Genomic DNA, 27,380 nt, shown 5'->3' on the forward strand with positions numbered 1-27,380 from the left:
TACGTTTTTTAAATAGTGAATGTTTAAAAGTTTAAACATTGGCCCCATTCAATTCCACTGTAAGTGCCTCACTGTAATGCAGATATTCTTTAAGGAAAAGGAGTGATGAGTCAAAAATTTTTTTTGTGGTAATCAACATTATGCCACAATGCTTTCAAATGATCTAAACTTGGTTTTTAACCTGGAATATTCCTATAATTCAATCCATAATGCTCCCTTGATGGATATCTTACAGATGTCTCAGAGGTCAAAGTCTGCAGGTTTCAGAGAATTTTGGATGGTTTACCCCTCATCATGCAAATGATGCTTTCACAACTATCACATTCCTAACTCACTTTTTCCCCATTTATTTGAAAATTACAATAAATAGAAATTAAACATAACATGTTCTTAGGAATGCCAATGCTTCTACATTACATGGCTATTATTATTTTTGGATTGTGCATTTCAGTTCACAAAGTTTTTATATTGTGTGGTCTCCCAAAAACTAATGTCCATCATGTCCCGATCTTTACATGTGAAGTTAAATTTCATGTTTTACTGCAAATGTCACATCCATAATACTGGAATTGAACCTTAATAAAGCTATATATTTGCTTTTTTAATTATTATTTTTTTTTTTTATCTGTCAGCAACTCTGGTAAAAAACGGTTTTATATTCAACCATTATACATTTATATTTCTCTGGAATAATTCAATTAAACCTGAATTACCTGAATAAAGGTAATTCAGATGGTAAAAATCAGCTGCCTTAGCCTCACACATGCAGAAGCAGCAGTGGGGCCATCCAAGGGAAGGCTGAATGATGCTTGTTTGGGTGTCATTAGCCACGTTTCCACTATCGGGCCAGTGCGAGCCAATATACTCGGACCTCGAGCCGCAAGACCAAAATTGACCTGCGTTCCCACCATCGGCAACCATCACAAAACCCGCCCATTTCACAAGCAAGAGGGAAGCTCAAGCTGATGTATCAGCCTTTGGAGACTAGCTGGCCCTCAAAATGGACATGGTGGAACTGAAGCTGCCGTCTGTTTGCTTATTTTGATCTTTGGTGGAAAGTGAGTCCTGACTCAGTAAAACTCCGCCTTTCTCAATCCCCAGTTGGCCTTCTTTGGCCAAAGGGTAATTGGTGGGCCAGAGGCGCTTGGCCGTTGGATCCGAGGAGGTATGATGAAGCCTCTGAAGTAACAGTGGGAACACAATTGGCCCTGGCACGTACTAGCATACCTACATTTGACCCAATAGTGGAAATGTAGCTATTGGGTGTCAAGTGCTTATCGATAATGCACAGGGCAGGGTATTCTCTATAAGAAATTAACTCCCAATGGGATCTTAACACCCCCGTCCCCCTCTTTATTTTTTTTTACAGATTTACACAATTCATGTGGGTCATATTGTTAGGTTGGAAAAAACTGAATTCCGAATTAATACGGAAAAATCACATCCCTGCAAATGAGTCGGTCCGTTTGGGAGCCGTCCAAATGATTCAGAGTGAATTGCAAACTGCTTGTGTATTTCACTGAAAAGAATTAACCGACTCAGAACATGGTCTGTGCATGCTTTCTCCATGGGTACATCAAGGTTTAACAACAACAAAAAAACAATTCAGGCCTGCATAAGGTGCCATTTAGTCCAATCTGGCCCACAACATAAAATGAGTTTGACATCCATGTTCTACGTAATGTCATCTTTAATCGCTGTTGTTTGTTTCTCCTTTCGTCCTATGTTTCTGCCATTATTTGGGGAAACCAGGGCTAGTTGTCACACGGGAAGATGCGAAAAGGCCTATATCTCAGAAACTGTTTTGAAAAAGTTGTACATTTCAAAATTTCAATTACACAAATGTGTGTTTTCTCTAGCAGTGGTTTTGTATGCTGATTTCTAACACCTAGTTCAAAAATCTTTTAAATAAGAATAATTTAGTCCACACTAAAACTTGACTGACATATATTCAGGCTAGAGTCAACATTCAGGTAGTGTCCCCCCATATATTCTATGTTTTTTTATGTGGATTAATTCTCTTTCCGCGCTCTGTGTTTGATGTCCTTGTTTTTGTTCTTGCTCTGTGACGTGGGAGCTGCGGATCATCACAATTTGTCACAGCAGGCACTGCTTGTTTTATTTTTCCATTCCACTCATTCTGTTTGTACTGGTGCCATCATTTTGGACTATGCTTTGGACTTATGTTGTGTTTTTAGTAAGGTTCTGTTTGTTCTTATATTGTTCAGTTTTCTTGCTTTGTTTAGATGATACTTACTGTATATGTTTTAGCACCTTTAGCACTGGCACACTCAGTGTTGTTATTTTATAACATATTTATTATTATTAGTAGTAGTAGTAGTAGTAGTACTATTAACTTGATCATTACAGGGCTGGTCATGTGATCTCAACATGGTGGGGCACTTGAGGGGGCAACCTGCTCCAAAATAAAACTATAGTTTCTCATGAGAGTGTACATAATTTTAATGATATTTCTCAAAAGTACTATTAATTTCTGTAAAACTTTCACAGATTGGACACCACAAATTATCTTATTATTATTAAAAACTGTAAGTTTAATATAGTTGCATTAATATAGATTAAAGGGATAGTTCATCCAAATCAAAGATATATGATATACACACAGTTATAATGAAAAAGGAGATTTCCTTTATGCTGCCTTTATGTCCTTTTTGGAGCTGGAAAGTTTTGGACCCCATTGACTTACATTTGAATGGACAAAAACACATCATATAAACATCATATAAAAATCTTCATTTTTGTTCCCCAGAAGAAAGAAATTAATACAAGTTTGAGACAGCATAACAGTGAGTGAATGATGGGAGAATTATCTTTTTTGGGTGAACTATCCCTTTAAGAAAGATCTGAAAAAATATGTAATATTTTCAATGTTATAGAATATATAAACATTCATTCTCTCGCTATTGTGAATCTTAGAGGCCTACAATGACCACCTCTTACATTAAGGAAAATGTATTGAACAAACTGATTTCATACAGCAAAAAGTAATATATGTTGGTGTGTGGTGTGATGACAGTAACTGTCATTGTCAATGAAAAGGCAAGTACAAAAAGAGTAATAGAAAACTTTAGAACAGATTTTAAACCCAGCAGTGCCATTCAGAAAGGTGATTTCAAATGTAATCGTAGTTTTATCTATAGTATATACTTTAGACTAAGTGATGTGCTCTTGGCTGCCCAAAACAGTTAGCACATTCTTTTTAGAAGAAACTATGAACAATTTGAAAACAATTAAATCAAATTTACTGTTAACCTTTAAAGAATATTTTAAACATTTATGTATTACTTTAATAATTAATATTAACTAACCACATATTACATAATGATAAGTAGAACTGTGTTTATACAGTAGATACAGTAACCTGGTGTTTTCCGTACTGCTGTTAAATTCAAAGCTCATGTTCCCTCTCCCTTTAGTCCTTTTTCCGGCTGACCTTTGACCTCATCCACATGCATTTGTTGGTCTCCGCCTTGTCTTCCTCTCATGTAAGCATTAAAACTCTCCAGTAAATCAATGGAGTGATTGATGAGTAGAGCGAGCCACGCCATGCCAAAGAATATCCAGGCTGCCATCAGATAACTGTACCACTCTGGGTAGTGTATTGCTGGGTTGTGATCTGGCAGGAGCAACAAAGGTGTAGAGATGTTGTGATCAGGGTTAAGCAAAATTCAGAATTTAATAATTGGCTCCCTTTCAGTTCATGAGTTGTAATGTAAATTGAATTTGCCAGGATGCAGAATTTATATTTGAATTAAAATGACAGGAAGAGGGATTTATATGAAGGTAAAATAGTGCCTAAATGATTTGCATGCACAGAGTGAGATTTGTGAATGCGTAAATCAAATTGCAAGCGAAATTTGTTTTGCGTGCGCACAGAAGGTTTTGTAAAGGTGTAAATCAAGTTGCAAGCATAAGAAAAAAAATATTTACAATAATTTAATGCTTTGCATAATATGCAATTTCATATTAACACAAAGTAAATGTGGTCTGTATTCTTCTGATGTACTTTTTTTCGTGCTTACACTTTTGGCAATGTTTTTGCGCCTAAACATGGCCAAAAACATTGCAAACCTACAATAAGCGATATGCAAGCAAAGAAAGGGTGTCACGGACAGAAAAGAGGATTGACCACATAGAATCAGTCTGTATGTGTAAAATAAACTTCTGCAAATGTGTAAATTACTTGTGTTTGTGGCAGAAATAATTTCCAAGTAATAATCCTATATACACTGTTCCATCTTCCCTTTTGCTCACACTTTCGGCACAAATTTCTCACTGAAAAGAGGGTAACACTTTATAATAATGGTTCATCATTAATAGGTAATTATGCAGGAATTAATGCAGGACAAAAGAGTAGTACTACATTAACATTTTAGTTACTACTATTAACTAATATGGAAACACGATTAACTAATCAGTAATTAATAGTGAACTGATGACTGAGGTAATCAACAATTACTGAATTTGATTTGCCTCATTGAGAACTATTAATTAAATATGGCTCATTTAAAATAACTATGCATTACTACTAATCAGAACATTTACGTGTCTAAAATGTGAATGATTATGTTTTTATTGTGAACAAGATCATGAAATGCATCTTCAGAGAAACATGCACCTCACGTGCATTCAGATTGCTAAATCAAGGCTACAGTGTCTGGTAGAGTATCGTAGTCAGCTTACCTTACAAAAATATAGGGATGTACAGTATGTGCCCTACCTGTGTATTCCTTGGGATATCTCTTCTGTTCATTACAAATTATTAACTTCGGCATGTTAGATATTGCTGGAGGTCTTTTTTAATAATTTTGGTAACCCTTAAGTAATGAGTCAGGTGTTACCACATTAACAGATAGTTAACATATATACAGTTGTGCTCAAAAGTTTGCATACCCTGACAGAAATTGTGAAATTTTGGCATTGATTTAGAAAATATGACTGATCATGCAAAAAAAAAAAAACTGTCTTTTATTTAAGGATAGTGATCATATGTAGCCAGTTGTTATCACATAGTCGTTTGGCTCCTTTTTAATTCATAATGATAACAAAATCACCCAAATGGCCCTGATCAAAAGTTTACATACCCTTGAATGTTTGGCCTTGTTACAGACACACAAGGTGACACACACAGGTTTAAATGGCAATTAAAGGTTAATTTCCCACACCTGTGACTTTTTAAATTGCAATTAAGATTTCAGCCACAACTGCCAGAAGAATTGTTCGGAATACAATGAAATCCCACAGGTAACCTCAGGAGAAATACAAGCTGCTCTGGAAAAAGACGGTATGGTTGTTTCAAGGAGCACAATATGACAATACTTGAACAAAAATGAGCTGCATGGTCGAGTTGCCAGAAAGAAGCCAATGCCACAAAAAAGCCCGGTTACAATATGCCCGACAACACCTTGACACGCCTCACAGCCTCTGGCACACTGTAATTTGGAGTGCGAGACCAAAATAGAGCTTTATGGTCACAACCATAAGCGCTATGTTTGGAGAGGTGTCAACAAGTATTGTGCTCCTTGAAACAACCACACCGTCTTTTTCCAGAGCAGCTTGTATTTCTCATGAGGTTGCCTGTGGGTTTTTCTTTGTATCCCGAACAATTCTTCTGGCAATTGTGGCTGAAATCTTTCTTGGTCTACCTGACCTTGGCTTGGTATCAAGAGATCCCTGAATTTTCCACTTCTTAATAAGTGATTGAACAGTACTGACTGGCATTTTCAAGGCTTTGGATAGCTTTTTATATCCTTTTCCATCTTTATAAAGTTCCATTACCTTGTTACGCAGATCTTTTGACAGTTTTTTTCTGCTCCCCACGGCTCAGTATCTAGCCTGCTCAGTGCATCCATGTGAGAGCTAACAAACTCATTGACTATTTATACACAGACACTAATTGCAATTTAAAAAGCCACAGGTGTGGGAAATTAAACTTTAATTGCCATTTAAACCTGTGTGTGTCATCTTGTGTGTCTGTAACAAGGCCAAACATTCAAGGGAATGTAAACTTTTGATCAGGGCCATTTGGGTGATTTCTGTTATCATTATGATTTAAAAAGGAGCCAAACAACTATGTGTTAATAAATGGCTTCATATGATCACTATCCTTATATAAAGTTTTTTTGCATGATCAGTCATATTTTCAAAATCAATGCCAAAATTTCACAATTTCTGCCAGGTTATGCAAACTTTTGAGCAAAACTGTATATACAGGTATATAAAAAAAAATTCTGCCATTAAATTATGAATCATTGAAATAACTGAACATTAATGCATACTTAACTAAACATAATGTCTTTTTGCAAACCTATAGCAGGATAATGCTTTTAATGGCTGGTGCTCACAGTTACTACATGTTTTAAAAGTCTTATATCTTAACATAAAACAGTTCAATTGAACAGTTAAATTGCCCCATTGAGCAATAACTATGTGCAATACACAGTTTAGTCTTTCTTATATTTATCCAACACATCAAACCTCTTCTAACATTTCATTCCTCTGAAAAAAAAACCAAAAAAACATTTGCACTGTACATAACAGATTTGTATTTACACTGTACATAACAGATTGTATTAGATTTGCACTACCCATGTGTATGTGTGTATGTATGTATGTGTGTGTCTGTACGTATGTGTATAATTATTTTTTATTTTTTATTTTTTATTATTATCTATGTCTTGCTGCTGTGTATTGTTTTTGTATGGTTGTACTCTGGAAGCTCCAGTCAACAAGACAAATTCCTTGTATGTGTAAGCATACTTGGCAATAAAGCTCATTCTGATTCTGATTCTGATAAAGTAAAATAATAAATCAAGATAAATATTAAAATTATGAATTTAAAGGACAAGTGTGTTGATCTCCACAAGACTTCAACAGAAAACCAGAGAAAACCATTATGCAGTTATGAGGCCGATTCCACCTATCTGTGTATTTCCACTCTAGACAGTCCACTCTGTAAATACGTACAATGTATAAAATTAGGTATCTCTCCTCTCTTAAATATTCAATTTAAATATTAATACATACACGTTATTTTATTGTGAGAGTAAAGTTGAGCTGAAACCGTTTATTTATGTAAATATGATTCTCAATCTGGTTTTCAAATGTTTCTTCTTGTTGCTGTTCATTATTTTAATTATATTTTAATTACTTTGTATTATCATTGGCATGGCAAATGGGTGGATGGATGGATGGAACTTGCTGGTATCATATAACTAATTCTAGAAAAGAAAAGTAAACTCTATTTATCTATCTTTTCAGAGAGTTTCATTTTATATGGCTTCCTTTATTAATTTGTTTTCTAGCATGAGTTCTATGATACCAGCTAATTCCATCTATTCATCAAAATGCCTTGCCAATGATAATTAAAAGTAAATATAATTAAAATAATGAACAGCAACCAGGAACAAACATTTGAACACAACTTGATTTAGACTTTTACAAAATCTTCCGTGCACATGCAATTTATTTTACACTTGCAATTTGATTTGCGCTTTCACAAATCTTACTCTGCGCATACACATTTTTCTATCACACTTGTATTTCCACAAGTTCATTTACACTTTTACAAAATCTTATACTGTGCTTGCAAATCATTTAGGCACTATTTTACCTTCATAGATTTACTTTAAATACTGTCAAAACAGTTAACATTTAAAATAGTTTAATTTAATTTATTAACATAGTTTTTAATTTTGCCATAAATTGCCAAAAATGTCCTCCACATTGTTTTCGGGAACTTCATAAAAATAAATATTGACACTGAAATTTTAACTAGCGCTGTCGATTTACGCTAACGATTTAACGTTAATTTGGTACAATTTATTATATAAAAATAACACTTTAAAAAATGTACGCAATTAATCACGCCCCCAAAAATAGAAACTCATGCATGCAGTTCATTCATTTCAAGTCCTTTATTACCTTTCTTTGTCAGGCTAAAAAGATATTTATTGTGGAGAGAGAATCTGAAGAAGAGTTGCAACGTTTATTGGTACATTGTTAAAAAGCTATTTCTATACATTTCTATCCATGACCACCTCTACCCTCTGTGGTACACGCCTTCCGAATGGATCTTTCGCATTCCCATGCGTTAAACGCTCTATCAGAGCTTTCCCTAGTGTGTTAAGCTCCCTAACTCAGCAGGGAGTCCCGACAGTCAAGTGATTAACGACGCCCTGCTGGCAGTCTTCTAGGCCCGCTTTCTACTTCTGTGTTGAACCTACGACATAGTCTCTGTGTTGTGGCCAATGGTGCTTTGCATTTATAGTTCTGTGTTGGCATGTTTGCGTCATTCTGTGAGTACACAGTCAAAATGCTAGTGTATTGAGAGAAAATGTCTTAATTTCTGAAATAATTATACATTTCATAAATAAACAAAAGCAATGTCATTCGTTGATTCAAAAGTATTTATTAAATTATTGTAAAATTAAAAACGAGTTCATAGCATGTTAAATTATACCATGCGTGAACTCTGCCCTCTTGTGAATGCGCATAATGCTGCTGACCGGAAGTGATGATTTATAGTTAAAAAGTAACAAAAATTGATCTTTTTCATGGCAAAAGAGATTGTTTAGCTTTACGAGACCTTAATTTAACCAGTGGAGTCATGTGGATGACGTTTATGCTGACTGTATGCGATTTTTGGAGCTTCAAAGGTCAGATCACCATCCACTTGGATTTTAAGGACCTTTAAAGGATTTTTTTCTATTTTTCTTCAAATGTGTTTTGCTGAAGAAAGAAATCCAGGGTGGAACTATCCCTTTAAAAACCTTGTCTGATTTCAACTAATTTTTTTGTTATTCTGGAGGATCATGTCTGGTTAAAGCAGACCAATCACAGCTGTTGTGTAGGCTACGCTGTAACCGCCTTAGCTACGCATAGCCTACAGTATAGGTTCGACGCAGAAGTATAAATCGGTCATAATGTGCACTTTGTCTCTCACCTACTGATCGCTGATTATGTAAATTAAGCTCACACCTGAAAATCACTGGAAGAATTGGCTAGTGTGACACCTGTTAACTTGGCACAGCATCTTAAAAAAAAAAACACAGTGCTCATGACTAAAGATGAGATGATGAAAACCATTGAGATGCAAAGCAACAAAAGTGAGACAATCCAAAAGCGTCCATTTCACGCATGAGTACATAGATCAACAATTAAAAATAGCGCAGATGGAATAAGGCCAATAAGAGGGTTATATTTAATGATATGGAAATAAAACAAACATTATTTTTACTTTCAAAGCCACTTTTTGTATTGTCTAAATGCTTTACTTGTCTGCTGCCATAATATATGTATATGATGTAATGTATTTGAATTATTTGCATTATGATATCGATTATTATTATATTAATTATTGTTAAAAAAAATTATATACTAAATTATCTTTATTTCGGGGCATTTCTCAAGTCAAGTAATTTTAATTTCTATAGTGCTTTTCACAACACACGTTTCAAAGCAGCTTTACAGAAAATTATGCTGTAACAGAAAATTAAACTGTAATGTCTTTAATGTCTTAAATTCTTCGTTGTGCAGTTAGATGAAAAACATGACTGCAGATTATAGCTAAAAATATTATTTTTCTTTATATAAATATTAATATGCAGCTTATTCGATTAATTAATCGGCTCAATGTAATTAATTAAATAATAAAATTACTCAATTGACAACCACCTTTTTTATTCTATTTATTATATATTGATATTTGCCTCCATTTCGAAGACTGTGGGGTACATTCTTTGGGAAATTAATTGTTTTCCCAACATTTATATAATAAAATGTACATATATTTATTAAATATAAATTTCCATAGATGGCATTTCGAGCATTGGTTATTCATATTATTTATTATTTATCATCTAATGTAAAATATGTTGTGTGTACGATAACGTGGTTATAGGTACAGAACTTTATGCTGAAAATGTCAATGAAATATAATATTACAAACTATTCTTATAGCAGTTAGCCAATATATTTTTTCTTTGAATTTCGTTCCATTTAAATTCCACTTCCTAAATTTTAAATTCTTATAATTCTTCATCCTATTTGCTCACTCAAACTGAGAAATTTAGGAAATTCAGGAATTTAGAAAGCAATTTAATTCACTTGTGAATGGTGCATGGTTGTAATGAATCTGTGTATCATTTGTGTTTAAAACTAAAAAACGGACTGTGATTTCACTTTCTGACTCCAGGGCTAAAAATGACCCTTGTTGCTAGTTCGAAAACGTCACTTTAGAACTAGCAACGGAGGATGCGCTTCTTTTCGGCATTGGAGTAACAAGGTTGTGTGTGTGTGTGTGAGAAAAAGAGAGAAACTGAGAGAGATTGTGTGTGGAATTACCTGTGGCACTTGTCAGGAATAACATCGCTTCAAATAGCCAAAGTGTAAGTCTCAGCAGTAGCGAGTGTCGCCATTCTTGTACAGCTTTTCTATTACTAAACAATTGTTTACAATCCCAGTGAGTCGTGGGGGTGTACTGTCTTTGCTCCCGAGTGTGTTTGTGTGAGGGCGAAAGAGAGGGGGAGGGTTAGCGTGGTGCTTTCCACTGTAGCTATGTGAGGCTGATTAGGGTGAAATACAATGAAAAGGTTTCACATATTAAAAGTTATTTTCGGATAATAGAAACTGTTGTATTGATCAAGTCGCAGGGAGCGGCTCTATTTGTTGGTCGCGACTTGAGTCTCAATGTGTGTGTGTGAGATGAGAGCGAAAGAGAGAGTGAAAGAGAGGGAGCCCACGGACGCTTTTCAATAGAAATTGAAATAAATTTAGGATATTATAGACATAGTTTGTCATTCTTGTCTGATGTACTTAATCAATGTCTTTGTTTGAATTGGTTATTTTGTTGTAGTAGCCTGTAGGGCTTTTTGAAATAACTTAATTTGGCAAAGTGATATGGAACTGTTATGCGGTCAAGACCTGGAACAACTTCATAGCCGCGCATTTACTTAAAAAATAATTGCACACATTAGAACGTCCATCAACCAATCAGAATCAAGGATTCAACAGACGTGTGGTATAAATAAATACAGTATATATATATATATATATATATATATATATACACACACACACACACAGTACTGTGCAAAAGTTTTAGGCACTTGTGAAAAATGTTACATAATGAGGATGTCTTCAAAAATGATGACATAAATAGTTTTCATTTATCACTTAATGTCATACAAAGTCCAGTAAACATAAAAAAGCTAAATCATTATTCGGTGTGACCACCTTTTCCTTTAAAACAGCACCATTTCTCCTAGGTACACTTGGACACAGTTTTTCTTGGTTGTTGGCAGATAGGATGTTCCAAGCTTCTTGGAGAATTCGCCACAGTTCTTCTATCTATTTAGGCTCAATTGCTTCTTTCTCTTTATGTAATCTCAGACTGACACGATGTTAAGTGGGGGGCTCTGTGGGGGGCTTGCTATCTGTTGCAGAGCTCCCTGTTCTTCTATTCTAATCTTTTCTATTTGCAAAAGTAATGTCTGGGAGTCTAACATTTATATTTCCTATTGACACACTAAAGCTGAAGATATAAATAACCATCTTAAGACAAATGCTTTTGTGAAACATCTTATGTGCTTAAGACTTTTGCACAGTACTGTATATTTAAGGAATAGCTGCACATGGATGGTGTGACTACATAAGCATGTACTACCAATGATGTCAGAAGCTATTTGTATGTTATCAAGCGGTACGATGAGTGTGGAGAATGTCTGTGCATGTTTTTGCTTTTGCGTGTCGGGTTATCTACCTGCAACGTAGTCCCCAAATCCAATGGTGCTGAGTGTAATGAAACAGTAGTAAATTGCTTCCGAGTAAGTCCATCCCTCGTACTGTTGAAAGAGCAGCATAGGAACCACAAAGTACAGGAATGCTGATGTCACAAATGATAAACTGTGGATGGATATCCGCACACATTTCTGTGGAAAAGATTGTAGTCATGGACACAGCATATGGGCCTGATGTAAAGCATGTTCATGTCTCTTCTAATTGCCAAACACAATCATTGAAGTTTTTTTTTTTTTTTTTTACTTACAAACCACCTTTGCCTCTGTAATGATTACCAATTAAGAATTAGTTAAATTCTCACCCCTCGATCAATCTTTTTCTCAAGAAAGTTGCAAAAATTCCTCTCAATGGCCAACATGTACTTTCCAACCCTGTTTAAGATCACCACATTCAGGGGAATCCCAAAAAGAGCATAAAACACACAAAATATCTGACCAGCAGTTGTGAGTGGAATTATATTCCCATAGCCTGGAGAAAGATGAAAACATTGTGTAATATTTATCCATTTTAATAGATGTCACAGAATAAACCAGATTATTCTGGAATGTCAAGTTCAAGGTATTCATCTTCTCATCTCACCAATAGTTGTGACTACTGTAGCCGCAAACACAGATGAGCTGGTAAATTTCCAGAAGCCATCAGCGGTGTCATTGCTGTCTGGACTCAGTCCACTTATGGAAGCAGATTTAATCATCTTTGGGACAGTGATGACAAGTAACGAGTACTTAGTAGTGATACACGACAGAATTCATTGCAAAGGGAGAGTGATTTGTTTAAATAACCATGTACATAATCTTAATAACAAACCACAGAGAAGCAGTCAACGGTAAATGTACGTAACAAAGAGAAGTTTCTAAGTAAGGACATTAAATAACAAATGTAAAGTCATGCATAATACACATAGTGATTGTCCTATGCATTGTATGCTAATTGAAATCCACAAAGATGTTTTAAAAAACTATTTGAAACCGAAAAAATATATATATATATTTAAATCAAAAGAGCCTTTTGCTTAGACTGTAACAAGTTGTCCAAACACTACTTCGCTGTATTTTCCTGTGTCGATTTCTGTGGTTATGTAAATCAATTATGCAAGAGCAGTTTGTCATTGCTGATGAACATGTCCTTTTAAAAAGTTTGGATAAAACAAGCACAATGTTAAAACAATGTGCTTGCACCATTTAGTTAGGCAATTTATAGTTTCAATATCCAGTCATACCTCTGCCAGTTCTCGGAGGCCACTCTGACCCAAACAAGGGTACCTCACGAGCAGTTTCATTCTCTTATCCTTCAGTTGATCAATCTGCTGCAACACATTCCATCCTTCCAGCTTCCAGAAGACCAGCCCTCCGATAAGGACATATGCTACATAAATAACTCCAAGAAACAGGATAGAAGGTAACCGAGCTATGCTAAGGCAATGGCATAACTTCCCCGAAAACACAGGCAGCATTTTGCCTTTGTTCACTCGGCCTGTCTGCCTTTCTGCCACTGCAAATGCAGGTTGATGCTGTTGGGTGTGGATATACCCTGTTTGTGTGGCAGGCAAATCACCCCCTCGTGTAATGAACGCCAGTATTAGAGCTTATGACCAGGCATGCAAATGCTGATTGAAGGGGTGCAGAAGACACAAGTTAACAGAAGAGGTTGTAATTGTTAGATGGTATTCAGTACTCTCTGCTAATGACATTTTCATCTTGAGTATTAGTTCTACCATTCATGGAATCATCGAAACTAATTGAACTTCTCCAGTTAAAGGGTATTTTCTTGATCAATTGTTCCAAAGATTTTCCAAACCTAAAATCCAAGCTGACCTAAGCACACAGCAATAAGTGGAAAGCCATTTGGATGTCTAGTATGTCTCAACAACAATTGATCACAGTAATGTTTTTTTTAGGCCTAGTACACACAGACACGCATACACCACATGGATTCACAAAACTTAATAATTGCTTTTTTCAAATCTCTGAACCAATGCTCCTGATTTCAGTTATGCATTTATCACTAAATAGAGAAATAGATATAGTTTTGATTTATATTCATTTGAATGTGTATTTGAATATGGATTTTTTAAATAAAAGTTAGGATAAACATAACAACATATGTGTAGACAAACTAGATGAAGTGTTATGTATTTTAATATCTGATATAGCAAACTATCCAAATTATAATTTGTAAATGATCACATAAATGAATATGCATATTATTTAGAGAGCTCACCAGAACTTGGTTTAGAAGTGTTTAGAAGACTTTGGCTTGCTCTCCAGGGGTACTGAGGCACTTTTGTTTGTAAAATTGCTTTGACACAAAACATATTGTGAAAAATTGCTATACAAATATAATTTATTTGACTTTAAATCAGATTCAGTCAAAATCACTTTACATAAAATGTATTTACATTTCTAAATTTGCACTGACTTGCTTCCTACCAGCCTACCAAAATCAAAATACATGTACATATGACAGAAAGTTTCCTGAAATTATGCAATTCACAAACAATTCTTAATATTCCTTAATACTGGGCAATATGTCAGGACTCCAAAGACAGTCATTTTAAGGAAAAAAAAAAATCCCCATTAAATCAACATTTAGCCCATTATTTTTCTCATAGTTGGAAACCCTCCTCTTGTTTTTTTGTTGTTGTTTTTTTTTTGTTTTTTTTTACCAAACAAATCCAGACTTTGAGTACATTTTTATATTAAGGGGCAATATTAGCACCCAGGGATTTTTACTGTCAGTGGGATTTTTGCCCCAAGCCCTGGTTACTTATGACACTGATAAAAGCACTTCATAAATCTATACTGATAATTCAGTTAAGGTTTGTACTTTTGAGAGACACTCACCTATAGCATAGTCTCCAAACCCAATGGAGCTGAGTGTTATAAAGGCAAAGTAGAACCCTTCTCCATATGACCAGCCTTCTATGTAGCTGAAGATTAGAGGGGGAATGACCAACTTCCCATATGTAGGAACAAAGCCACTGCCAGCATCTCTACAAATTGATGCAATCAGAGAAATGCCACATTAGCTACATCAAGTTCTACAGCATATGATGTTTGATATCCATAACCATGAAAACATTAGTACATTTGGATTAATATTTACGTCACATCATAATTTATACAGTCTATGCACATTATCATCTTGTGATTATAAGTTGTTTACTATGTTCACTATGCAGAATGTCACACACTCAAAAATGATTAACCTTCATTTATTGCCTGAAAAACTTATTTCTGCTTTACCTAACCTATCAAATTTACTTTCGTTTGTGGAACCTAATTTGAACATTTTTTACTTGAATAAAACCAGTTAAATTAGATGTTACCACACGAATCACATGTTAGGTTATCTGACAAAAATTGTTTTTTTCAAATCAGATGGCTGACTCCGTATCTTATAGTTATAGGATGTTAGACTGTTTGGGCAGACATACCTTGTGTGGAATCAATAATACAATGGCACTTAAACAACTAAAAAATCTACATGTAATACAGTAAAATCTAAAGCACATTTTACTGTAAAGTCAGCAAAATGTCTGTAATAGGGTATGATGACATGACATTTCAGACAATGACAGCTGTATCTTTAAGTTTAAAACACTTTACATCTAAAACTATTTCACAAAAAATTTAACAACATCTAATTCCTATGTTATTATTATACATAAAATGTTTATGACATAATATTAATCCAGAGACTGCTTGGAATATTTGAACTTTTAAAAATTAATTTGGCACATAGCATGACTGCACTGAAAAAAGTTAAAAATAGCTTTGCTGGGGCACTTAATTTGCCAGATATTAATAAAGTTTATTAACAGTTAATTTAGATATTACCACATGAATCACATTTTAGGTTACCTGTGTAGGGCTTTACCGGTTGTTTAGATCAGTGTTACTATCAGAAATAATTAATAATTATTTCTGTAGTTATTAATTAATATTTAAATTAATTAATTGGATCTAACTCATTAAAACCTCATATGGGGCTCCAGTAAATGTAGTGTGCTACGTTTAGGAGCAAGTTTGGTTATTAGCAATAATTAATAATTATCAAAGATAGTTATTAATTATTAAAATCAATAGAACATTGATGAGAATCAGTGTTAGCTTTTTTAAATCCTTTAAATCAACAGTTATCAAAGATAATCGTTAATTGTTAACATCGATGAAACATTAATTAAAATTAATACTAGCTTATTGATCATTCAAATTCAATCATCAAAGATAATTATCAATGATCAAAAATCAATAGAATATTAATAAGGATTAACATTGACGGGGCACCACCCTGAAATCAGGGACTAATAACCGAATAGTAAAACAGTCTCAATATTAGATTGTTTTCTTAGGAAAATCGACATCCGAAGAATATCGATTTTCGGGAAAAAAACAATGAATGAAGGTTTGAATCCGAGCACTGACATCCCGTCAGCATGACACAGGTGTATGCAAAACAAACCAAAACACTTCTCTTTGTAATATAAACAAAGTTTATTTATGCAGTAATATCAATTAATAATTAATACAATGCAGTCAATAAACTTCCGACTTAAAACTACAAACTAAACAGTGATATGATTAGATATGGAAATCAAAATAATCCTATAACACATAAGGTGTGTGTGTGTGACAGTGTGTGTGTGTGTGATTAGTAAGAGAGAGAGAGAGAGAGAGAGAGAGAGAGAGAGAGATGATTAAGTGACAGCCCTAAAGCCGATTTCGCGATAGCGGGAGAGAAAGCAGCTGTGTTCATCACTCAGAGACGCGGTTTTACGAGCGGGGCTCGTAAAAATCCTGCGTTATTTGACTCTTTAATGGATGAACTCAGTTTCTGTCTCACCCGCGATGGTGAAATTGCACAATCCAATTTGGTTGGACCACAATACAGCAAAACAAATTTGTGATAATTAATACCCTAAGTATAAATAATGAGCGGACATGGCGGTCCGTAAACTGTACAAGCCTTGAAACACAAGAATAACACGCTATAATATTCTATCTCTGCCCAGACGTAAATCTCTTCACTTCTGTAGGCAAACGGATGAAGACGCGAATTGCTCGGCGGTCTCCTTCGGATCCGTTAGAGTGTTTGGTTGAACACAGAGTAATCTCAACTCGTCCAGCGAGATGGAGATTGTATGGCTACAGTTTCAAGTCGGACATTACTTCCTTGTGCCACGAGGTTGCACCAGAGAGCAGCAAAAGGCTACGTCTATATTCGGTGAACAAAGTCGCTGGAAGTAACTCACGAAACATTTCAGAGGTATTTCAACTCCTGATGATGTCATGTTTGAGGGACGTTCTGTTGTGTGTCTCATCCAATAGGAGTTGAGAGTTCGATCCTTTCGTGAGCAAGGCTTCAAGGATTTGTAGTCTGTTTTGGACTCCCTTTGTTTGATTTTGGCGCGATTTTTATCAGTAAAATTTACGACATGGAATGTGTGGGGGCTGAGTTAAGTTTTACGACTTGTGTTAGGCCTGCCTTTGTCTTCTATCTGAATACATGAGGCCCAATATTCCCCCCTTTGTTCTGAAGAATTGGTTGTTGTCCAGCATATTTAGAGCAACTGAAGGGCCGAACAGTTCTTGTCGGTTCACAGTAAACTGTGGGTTACGCCATCCATGTATTCCTGATAGGAAAGAAAAATGGTTGCACGGTCCATACAGTTCATTAGAGTTCACAGAGGCTTTATCATCTGGACAGAGATTGAGGCACATCTGGGCATAGAACTTCTAGCTAGATCTAAAACTACATTCATCACACATAAACATTTCAAGTTATTGGAAGGCACAGCATTAACCATAACACAATCCTTTGTTGTTCTTTGGTCATAACACAAAATCAAAGTAGAACCTGATATTGGTTACTAGGAACAATATGTTAGAGGAAAGGAGGGTTAAAGGTTAAAAGGCTTATCCTTGGAAATGATTGGGGTTAACCTGTGGGATGGGCTCAGACTGGTGTGTAAAACGCGGCTGTATGAGAAGTGAGTCCAGTCTGGCATGTAGGTGTTGAATGTACCTGTACATGGCGTGTGCAATAATTGCGATGATGATCCAACCACTAAGGAGGAGCCAGAGGGCAACCAAACTGATAGGGTGTTCTCGGTAAGATGACAATCTGCTTATGTGACTATGAAATACAGTGGTCAAGCCAGTCGGTTTGAGACTGAACTTCACTAATTCCATCCCTTCAGCCTGAAGCTGCTGTTGAAGGGTGTCATCAACGGTGAGGCTGTGACCTCTAAATGCATCCATGATCTCAATTTCTGCGTCATTTTTGTCGACGTTGAGATAACGGAGGACAATATCGTCAATGTGCACGGTGGCTCCCTGGGGAACCATTAAGAACACCGTTTGGTTTGGTAGCCTTAGTTTAGTAGCCTTAGTTTAGTGGCTGTATCATGGCAGTCGTATGACTTCGGTGGCTGGTGTGTTAAAGAGCCAGCGACTGCCTGCTCGCTCTACCTTTGTCTCTGTTCCTTCATCTTTGATGGACATGCTACCATGACACTTGTTCAGGGAGGTAGTTAGTCACCTCTCTAACAAAAGGGTTGCGTTTTGACAAACCCAATGAATGTACTTTGTCTTGGTACACCTGTTTAGGTAGAGATAAGGTAGAGTGAGGGGTCCTCATCATGGTAGGCGAGTGTTGGTGGTGTTTTGAGGTGAATGTGTGCATTACCTCTCTGAAAACCAACATTAAATACAGATTTTAGTCTATATATATTCCGCCTATGACGGTAGATTGAGGATAAATCCTATTTTGAGGTTCTGAGGATTTACATGGATTGGAATTTCAATGCCAAAACTATATGCCATGTGTATCTGTGAAGGTTGCACAATGGAGATAGTAGCAGATCTAAGGATTTGTTCAACAAGGTCTAGGGATACCAGGTAAGCTGGAATCCTTCCACCACTCAGACTGTTGACTGAGGAACTAATTTCCCTGAGGAGGTCCTGCATTAGATCTCTAATGGTACACGCATAAGTTGTTTTCTCTGACAAAGTCCCTAAAACATGCAAAGTGTTATTGATAAGAACAGAGTGCAAATTTACAGTGACTATAGTACCCTGAAGGGTTTTATTCAGGCCCTGTAATTGTTCTTATTGGAGTCGTCGTCTCTGCTGGATTTTTGGACGATGGCGACGTGTGTATCTGAAGCTGGCGAACTGTTTTCTGGACCAAGTGGTCTCGGTATGTCAACCTGAGCCTACATGTGTCCACGACGGCAGTCAATGAGCGGAGCCAATCGGTTCAATAGGTCCTGGCCAACTAAAAGTGGTTCTGTATTAATGGGACATATGTAAACAGGGTGTACTAGCGTCATCCCTTGAAAGGTGTCAATCCAGGCCCGTTTTGTGATAGATGACCTATCTTGCGTGTAGCTTGTGATGCTTATGTTGCAGGTCTCGGTCTATAACGGTTTGCCAAGGGTGAGCTTTGTTCTACTCACCTCTGCGAAGGTGTTTGAACCCATTAGATTATTTTGGAACCGGTGTTGAGTAGTGTGTGGGAGCAGAATGACCCATGTGTCAGGCGTTGCCCTTACGGTACAGATCGCCCAAGAAGGTCAGAAAGGAGGGTGTGGCATGTTAGGAGTGACTGTTTTGGGGAGCAACTTGGACACTATTCCCCTTTTCCCGACCTACAAAGTAAACTTTGGCGTTAACGGGAGGGGGTACATCGTCTAGTCATATTGACGGTGTTTCAGTGCCGTGTTCCTTTGAGGAGGTCGACGGACCTGGTGAACAACGGAGCACATTAAGCTTAGTTACCAACTCAGTCAAGCGTCTCCTAATATCCTCCATTTCCTCTCTCAAATCTTGTTCTCTGAGGGGATTTGAAACGATTTGAAAAAAGATTTGTTTAGGCCTGCCATGACCCTGGGGGTGTGTCTGGTCACCACCCCCCTGGTTCTGTTGCCTACCCTGCTGGCGGGGTGATCGGCGCCTCTAGGGTCCTGTTCTAACATTCACCTTAACGCGAGGTATGTTGTTGCCTTCAAGCGCTAGGTCTGCATATTCTGAGGCTTGAATCCCCAGGGCTCTGGTGTCGCCTTCATGCCCTCGGGCAGGGCGCACGCGTGTCTCCCATGCCAGTTGCACGTATCTTCTGATTTCCTGCATGGTGGGGTTGCCCATTCTGCAGTGCATCGTGATGTCATATCGCAAGCACTCGTGGAGGTTGTGAAGGAAAAGAGACTTGAAAGCTCGTTCCTCCTCCAGACCTGGTGCGTTACTTCCTTGGAAGTACGTGGTTCTCAGACGTCTATAATATTCACGCGGAGGCTCATGCCTCTTCTGGGTGATGGCGAAAGCAGCTATGGTCTCAAGATGGTGCCGAGTATGGCTGCTGCATTGCGAGCTCCGACACAACATAGCAATGTTTTGTTTGTTTTGTTCACAATTCTTATGTTTTTGTCTTGGATGTTGTCTGCCTTATTGTCTATGACAGACAAACACTTTTGGACATCGGTTCAGCAATCTCACACCGAAAACCGGACTTCACATTCCTCAATGCCGACCCGCTGTTTACAAACACGCAAGCGGAGCCCTTTGTCTGGGCAGCACGGCCGCGGAAACGCAGGAGGAAAAGGGGAAACAGAGCCGGCGTTCTCATCAGAGTAAGACGCCGCGCAAATCGACCCCCGCTACCCACTATTCTACTGGCAAATGTTCAGTCTCTGGAGAACAATCTCTGCAAGCTGAAAGCGCGGATCTCTTTCCAACGAGAGATGAGGGACTGCTGCATTATCTGCCTAACAGAAACTTGGATGTCTGCGGAGATTCCAGACTCAGCCATTGAACCCACGGGGTTCTCCGTGCACCGAGCGGACAGAGCGAAAGACCTCTCAGGTAAAACTAGAGGAGGTGGTGTATGTTTTATGATCAACAAATCCTGGTGTGATCAGAGGAACGTACATTTTATCAAGTCTTTCTGTTCTCCTGATCTGGAATTTCTTATGCTTCTGTGTCGACCATTCTGGCTACCGAGGGAATTCACAGCGGTCATTATCACAGCTGTGTACATTCCCCCACAAGCCGACACAGACCGGGCACTCAAGGAACTGTATGGGAGAATAAGTGAGCAGGAAACCGCGCACCCTGAAGCTGTGTTCATTGTGACCGGGGACTTTAATAAAGCCAGTTTAAAATCAGTCGCACCAAAATATCACCAGCACATTAGTTTCAACACACGAGGGGACCGGGTTTTGGATCATTGCTACTCTCCGTTCCGGGATGGCTACAAATCCCTCCCCCAACCACCATTTCGCAAATCGGACCACTCTTCCATTCTGCTTCTGCCCGCTTACAGGCAGAAATTTAAACAGGAAGCACCCACCCTCAGAACGATCCAGTGCTGGTCGGACCAATCAGATTCTACGCTACAAGACTGTTTTGATCACACGGACTGGGAGATGTTCCGGTCCGCCTCTGATGACGACATCGAGCTTTACGCTGATAGCGTAATGTGTTTCATCAGAACGTGCGTTGAGGACGTGATTCCGACCAGGACAATATGGATCTATCCGAATCAGAAACCTTGGATCAATAGTGATGTTCGCGCGGCACTTAATGTGCGGACCTCCGCTTTTTATTCCGGGAACGCGGAGGAGCATAAACAAGCCAGTTCAGGAGCAAGATTGAAGGACAGTTTAACACCACCAACTCTAGAAGCATGTGGCATGGAATTAACATCATCACGGACTTAAAGGGAATAAAAACTCCGCCATGAACACCGCTGCCTCTCTACCGGATGAGCTAAATACTTTTTATGCTCGTTTCGAGGGAAATAACACCGCCCTCATGGAGAGAGCTCTCGCGGCTGAAGCTACAGAGGTTAGTTCACTCTCCGTCTCTGTAGCAGATGTAACCCGATCCTTCCAACAGGTGAATATCCGCAAAGCCGCGGGCCCAGACAGCATTCCGGGCCGCGTCATCAGAGCGTGCGCAAACCAGCTGGCTGGTGTTTTTACGGACATTTTCAACCTTTCCCTCTCTTTGTCTGTAGTCCCCACATGCTTTAAAACATCCACCATTGTGCCTGTACCAAAGCAATCAAAAATAACTTGTTTAAATGACTGCCGTCCTGTTGCTCTGACCCCCATCATCAGCAAATGCTTTGAGAGACTAATCAGAGATTACATCTGCTCTGTATTGCCACTCAATCTTGACCCGCTGCAGTTTGCTTACCTCAACAACCGCTCCACTGATGATGCCATTGCATCTACAATACACACTGCTCTCTCCCACCTGGAAAAAAAGAACACTTATGTGAGAATGCTGTTTGTAGACTACAGCTCAGCATTCAACACCATAGTGCCCTCCAAGCTAGATGAGAAACTCCGGGCTCTGGGCTTAAACAGCTCGCTGTGCAGCTGGATCCTGGACTTCCTGTCAAGCAGACGCCAGGTGGTTAGAATAGGCAGCAACATCTCCTCATCACTAACCCTCAACACTGGAGCCCCACAGGGCTATGTTCTCAGCCCACTACTGTATTCCTTGTACACACATGACTGTGTGGCAACACATTGCTCCAATGCCATCAAGTTTGCGGATGACACGACGGTCTGATCACTGACAATGATGAAACAGCCTACAGAGAGGAGGTGCACACCCTGACACACTGGTGTCAGGAGCACAACCTCTCCCTCAACGTCAGTAAGACAAAGGAGCTTGTGGTGGACTTCAGAAGGAAAGACAGAGAACACAGTCCCATCACCATCAATGGAGCACCAGTGGAGAGAGTCAGCAGCTTCAAGTTCCTGGGTGTCCACATCACTGAGGAACTCACATGGTCCATCCACACTGAAGTCGTTGTGAAGAAGGCTCATCAGCGCCTCTTCTTCCTGAGACGGCTGAGGAAGTTTGGAATGAACCGCCACATCCTCAAACGGTTCTACACCTGCACTGTGGAGAGCATCCTGACTGGCTGTATCTCCGCCTGGTACGGCAATAGCACCGCCCACAACCGCAAAGCACTGCAAAGGTGGTGCGAACTGCCAGACACATCATCGGAGGTGAGCTTCCCTCCCTCCAGGAAATATATATAAGGCGGTGTGTGAAAAAAGCTCGGAGGATCATCAGAGACTCCAGCCACCCGAGCCATGGGCTGTTCTCACTACTACCATCAGGTAGGCGGTATCGCAGCATCAGGACCCGCACCAGCCGACTCCATGATAGCTTCTTCCCCCAAGCAATCAGACTTCTGAACTCTTGATCTCCCACGATCAAAATACATCAGCACTGGACTTTATTACCCTTACTCTTATATCTCACACCGGACTGTCATAAATTATATTATTATTATTATATTATGTTCTCTCTTAACAACTGACTATCAACTGACAGCCTGAATGTCAATACAGTACAATACTGTACATTCTATATATACTATATATAATTTTTTATATATTTTTATTTTTAATTTTTATTGAATAATGTGTATCTATATAGTGCGTATTGTATACTGTACAGTGTATGTTATTATTTGTATATTGTTGAGTGCAATTATGTGTATAACAGATGTTTAAATTGTGTTGTGTTTATTTGATGTTATTGTAAATTGGTCTCATCACTGTCACGACTGCTATGTTGATCGGAACTGCACCCAAGAATTTCACACACCATTGCACTTGTGTATATGGCTGTGTGACAATAAAGTGATTTGATTTGATTTGATTTGGTAGCGGAGGCTTCATCAATATACAGCAAATACTCCTCGCGTATGGCTTTACACAGAGCTGAGTAGCGGTTTCGTGTACCAGTCGGTAACGTTTCCATGAACGCATGGACACTCCTTACCGTGGTCTTCCATATAAGCTTGAGTTTTTCACGCGACGAAGCATAAGGCAAGTCAATCAGGCAGTGCTCAATTTCCCTACGATAATTGTCGATGTTTGAATCTCGATTACTTGGGTCAAAACATTCTATGTCCCCTGCGAGGGACTCGAGTTGTCGGATACGAAAGCGTTGGTGTCGGTATGACCACGGGTCGTCCGAGTCATCCGAAACATCATAGTCACTTGGATCGCTATAGCGATGAGGACGACTTTCTCCCCTTCGTGGTGGGGAAGGAGTCCAGTCGACATGTGGGGGTGGACCCCGGGTTGCGTACAGCTCCCTGGCTAATGGGATCTTCAAGCTGCTTACACCACTCTGGGCTTGAAAATAATTGTCCCCCCTTCATGGTGTGGAATCAGTTGGTTTGAAATGCAAGGTGGCTTGACTGAAAACTGACTGAGGAGGGCAACTATAAGGAGGGGCACCTGCATCCAACCAGCGGGCTGCTGGAGGATTTTGAAAGGTGTCTTGGAGGACGAAGTCAGAGACTGTACCACTAGGGGCAGCTCGGCTCCTAGCGTGTGTTCCTGGGTTTCTCAGGGGCACATTTCTACGCGTAGCGCTAAAAAGGCGGCCCTCTTCTATGTCAGATGTTGTGCTGTGTGTTTCAGCTGCACTTACCTGATCTGACTCTACTTTTAGCTGCACAGGGCTTAGTTTTCCTCCTGCATCCAGGCATTATCTTTCTGTGCCTGGACTTTCTCAGCTTGGGTGCACCTAATTTCTTGGTGCAGGCTGAGATTTTCCTTCTGCACCGCTTGGTAGCTGCTCTGCAGCTGGGTGAGTTTCCTCGCTCTGTCGGCGGGCGTTACGGCTGTTGATTGTCGGCGGGCGGTACGGCTGTTGATCCTCGGCGGGCTGGTGGGAACTCAGCAATGTCGACTTGATTGAAGATGGAAGAGAAATCTTTAATCTCTTCACTTCTGTAGGCAAACGGATGAAGACGCGAATTGCTCGGCGGTCTCCTTCGGATCCGTTAGAGTGTTTGGTTGAACACAGAGTAATCTCAACTCGTCCAGCGAGATGGAGATTGTATGGCTACAGTTTCAAGTCGGACATTACTTCCTTGTGCCACGAGGTTGCACCAGAGAGCAGCAAAAAGCTACGTCTATATTCGGTGAACAAAGTCGCTGGAAGTAACTCACGAAACATTTCAGAGGTATTTCAACTCCTGATGATGTCATGTTTGAGGGACGTTCTGTTGTGTGCCTCATCCAATAGGAGTTGAGAGTTCGATCCTTTAGTGAGCAAGGCTTCATGGATTTGTAGTCTGTTTTGGACTCCCTTTGTTTGATTTTGGCGCGATTTTTATCAGTAAAATTTACAACATGGAATGTGTGGGGGCTGAGTTAGGTTTTACGACTTGTGTTAGGCCTGCCTTTGTCTTCTATCTGAATACATGAGGCCCAACTCCTGACAATTTTTTTTTTATATAGCGTATTTCAATGAACTGCAGAAAAGCTAAAAGGTTATTAAAATTCTAAAAAGAAATAATGACCAGTTACAGTGCCTAAAATATACACTTTCCCTTATATATTCATATACAGTCATGGGAAAAAGAAAATACACCCTCCTTGAATTCTATGGTTTTACATATCAGGACATAATAAAAATCATCTGGTCCTTAGCATGTCTTAAAATTAGGTAAATACAACCTCAGATGAAGAACAACACATGACATATTACACCATGTCATGATTTATTTAACAAAAATAAAGCCAAAATGGAGAATACATGTGTGAAAAACTAAGCACACCCTTACTGCTTCCATAGGAATTAAGAGGCTAAGTAGTAGCCAGGTGCTGCTAATCAAACGCCCTTGATTAATTTATCATCAGCAAGTGTGACCACCTTTATAAAAGCTGAAGTTTTAGCAGTTTGCAGGTCTGGAGCATTCAGGTGTGTGTTAACACAATGCCAACGAGGAAAGACATCATCAATGATCTTAGAGAAGCTATTGTTGCTGCCCATCAATCTGGGAAGGGTTATAAGGCCATTTCCAAACAATTTAAAGTCCATCATTCTACAGTGAGTAAGATTATTCACAAGTGGAAAACATTCAAGACAGTTGCCAATCTTCCCAGGAGTGGACGTCCCTGCAAATGTACCCCAAGTTCAGTCTGTGCATTGCTCAGAGAAATTGCCAAAAAACCCAAGAGTTACATCTCAGACTCTACAGGCCTCAGTTAGCATGTTAAATATTAAAGTTCATGACAGTACAATTAGAAAAAGACTGAACAAGTGTGGTTTTTTTGGAAGGGTTGCCAGGAGAAAGCCTCTTCTCTCTAAAAAGAACATGGCAGCACGGCTTAGGTTTGCAAAGTTGCATCTGAACAAACCACAAGACTTCTGGCACAATGTCCTTTGGACAGACGAGACCAAAGTGGAGATGTTTGGCCATAATGCACAGTGCCACATTTGGCAAAAACCAAACACAGCATATCAGCACAAACACCTCATACCAACTATCAAGCATGGTGGTGGAGGGGTGATGATTTGGGCTTGTTTTGCAGCCACAGGACCTGGGTACCTTGCAGTCACTGAGTTGACCATGAACTCCTCCGTATACCAAAGTATTCTAGAGTCAAATGTGAGGCCATCTGTCTGACAGCTAAAGCTTTGCCGAAATTGGGTCATGCAATAGGACAATAATCCCAAGCACACCAGAAAATCTACAACAGAATGGCTGAAAAAGAAAAGAATCAAGGTGTTGCAATGGCCCAGTCAAAGTCCAGACCTCAACCCGATTGAAATGCTGTGGCGGGACCTTTAGAGAGCTGTGCATAAACAAATGCCCGCAAACCTCAATGAACCGAAGCTACGTTGTAAAGAAGAGTGGGCCAAAATTCCTCCACAATGATGTGAGAGACTGATAAAGTCATACACAAAACAGTTACTTGAAGTTATTGCTGCTAAAGGTCATTCTACGAGCTATTGAATCATAAGGTGTACTTTGTTTTTCACACATGGCTTTTCCATTTTGGCTTTTTTTGTTTTTTTGTTAAATAAATCATGACACGATGTAATATGTCATGTGTTGTTCATCTAAGGTTGTATTTACCTAATTTTAAGACCTGCTAAGGACCAGATGATTTTTATTGTGTCCTGATACGTAAAACCATAGAATTCAAGGAGGGTGTACTTTCTTTTTCCCATGACTGTAATTTTGTAACTCAAGATCTTGATGTTGAATAAAAAATGTTCATGGTATTTGTCAACAAACCAATAAAAAAGAACAATAATAATAAACAGGTTGTTACTCATCAATTGTGGTGACCACTGTTCCAGCAAAGAAAAATGAACTGCTAAAGTCCCAGCTGCTGGGGTTGGCAGAATTTCTTGATGAATTAACCCTGTTTTCCCAAACATCTACTATCACCTTTTGTGGGACAATAAATGACACAGTTTCTCCTGAGTATGAAGAAAATTGTGTTTCCTGTGTGGTCTACCAGTCTAACCGATATTTGACACCCTGGATTGTGTGAGTAAAAAACTGGTTCCTTTGACAACAACTGATCATTCATCCAATAATTTGAGTCTGGGTCTCTCCATCACACCTGTGCCAGCAGCACACATTGTTTAATGTTTCACCTGAAACCAAGAAAATCACTCAAGCACAAAGTCCCTCACACCCTAAAGCTCTTCACTAAAGAAAGATGCCAAACACTATCATAATAATAGAGCAGCTATTCTCTTTATTTGCCTGCT

At 38.7% G+C, this 27,380-nt stretch overlaps 2 protein-coding genes across 2 annotated transcripts in view; both read right to left on the minus strand.

Annotated features, from left to right (window-relative positions):
* Window positions 1-1,845: 1,845 nt before the first annotated feature.
* Window positions 1,846-13,306, minus strand: kcnk17 (potassium channel, subfamily K, member 17). The gene is made up of 5 exons (XM_051722454.1): window positions 13,040-13,306; window positions 12,400-12,514; window positions 12,122-12,288; window positions 11,783-11,951; window positions 1,846-3,637 (listed from the first exon to the last, which is right to left on the minus strand). The coding sequence occupies exons 1-5, from the start codon at window positions 13,271-13,273 to the stop codon at window positions 3,417-3,419; spliced, it is 906 nt and encodes a 301-aa protein (XP_051578414.1). The 5' UTR covers window positions 13,274-13,306; the 3' UTR covers window positions 1,846-3,416.
* Window positions 13,307-14,245: 939 nt separating this feature from the next.
* The window catches only part of LOC127454702 (potassium channel subfamily K member 16-like), a 117,136-nt gene continuing 104,001 nt past the window's right edge, over window positions 14,246-27,380 (minus strand). The window contains exons 2-4 of the mRNA XM_051722070.1: window positions 26,933-27,051; window positions 14,664-14,812; window positions 14,246-14,253 (exon numbers count right to left, since the gene is read on the minus strand). Coding sequence (XP_051578030.1) covers window positions 14,246-14,253; window positions 14,664-14,812; window positions 26,933-27,051 — 276 coding nt within the window. The remainder of the gene's footprint in view (window positions 14,254-14,663; window positions 14,813-26,932; window positions 27,052-27,380) is intronic.

The sequence above is a fragment of the Myxocyprinus asiaticus genome, chromosome 17 (assembly GCF_019703515.2).
Source record: "Myxocyprinus asiaticus isolate MX2 ecotype Aquarium Trade chromosome 17, UBuf_Myxa_2, whole genome shotgun sequence".
NCBI classification, from domain to species: Eukaryota; Metazoa; Chordata; class Actinopteri; order Cypriniformes; family Catostomidae; genus Myxocyprinus; species Myxocyprinus asiaticus.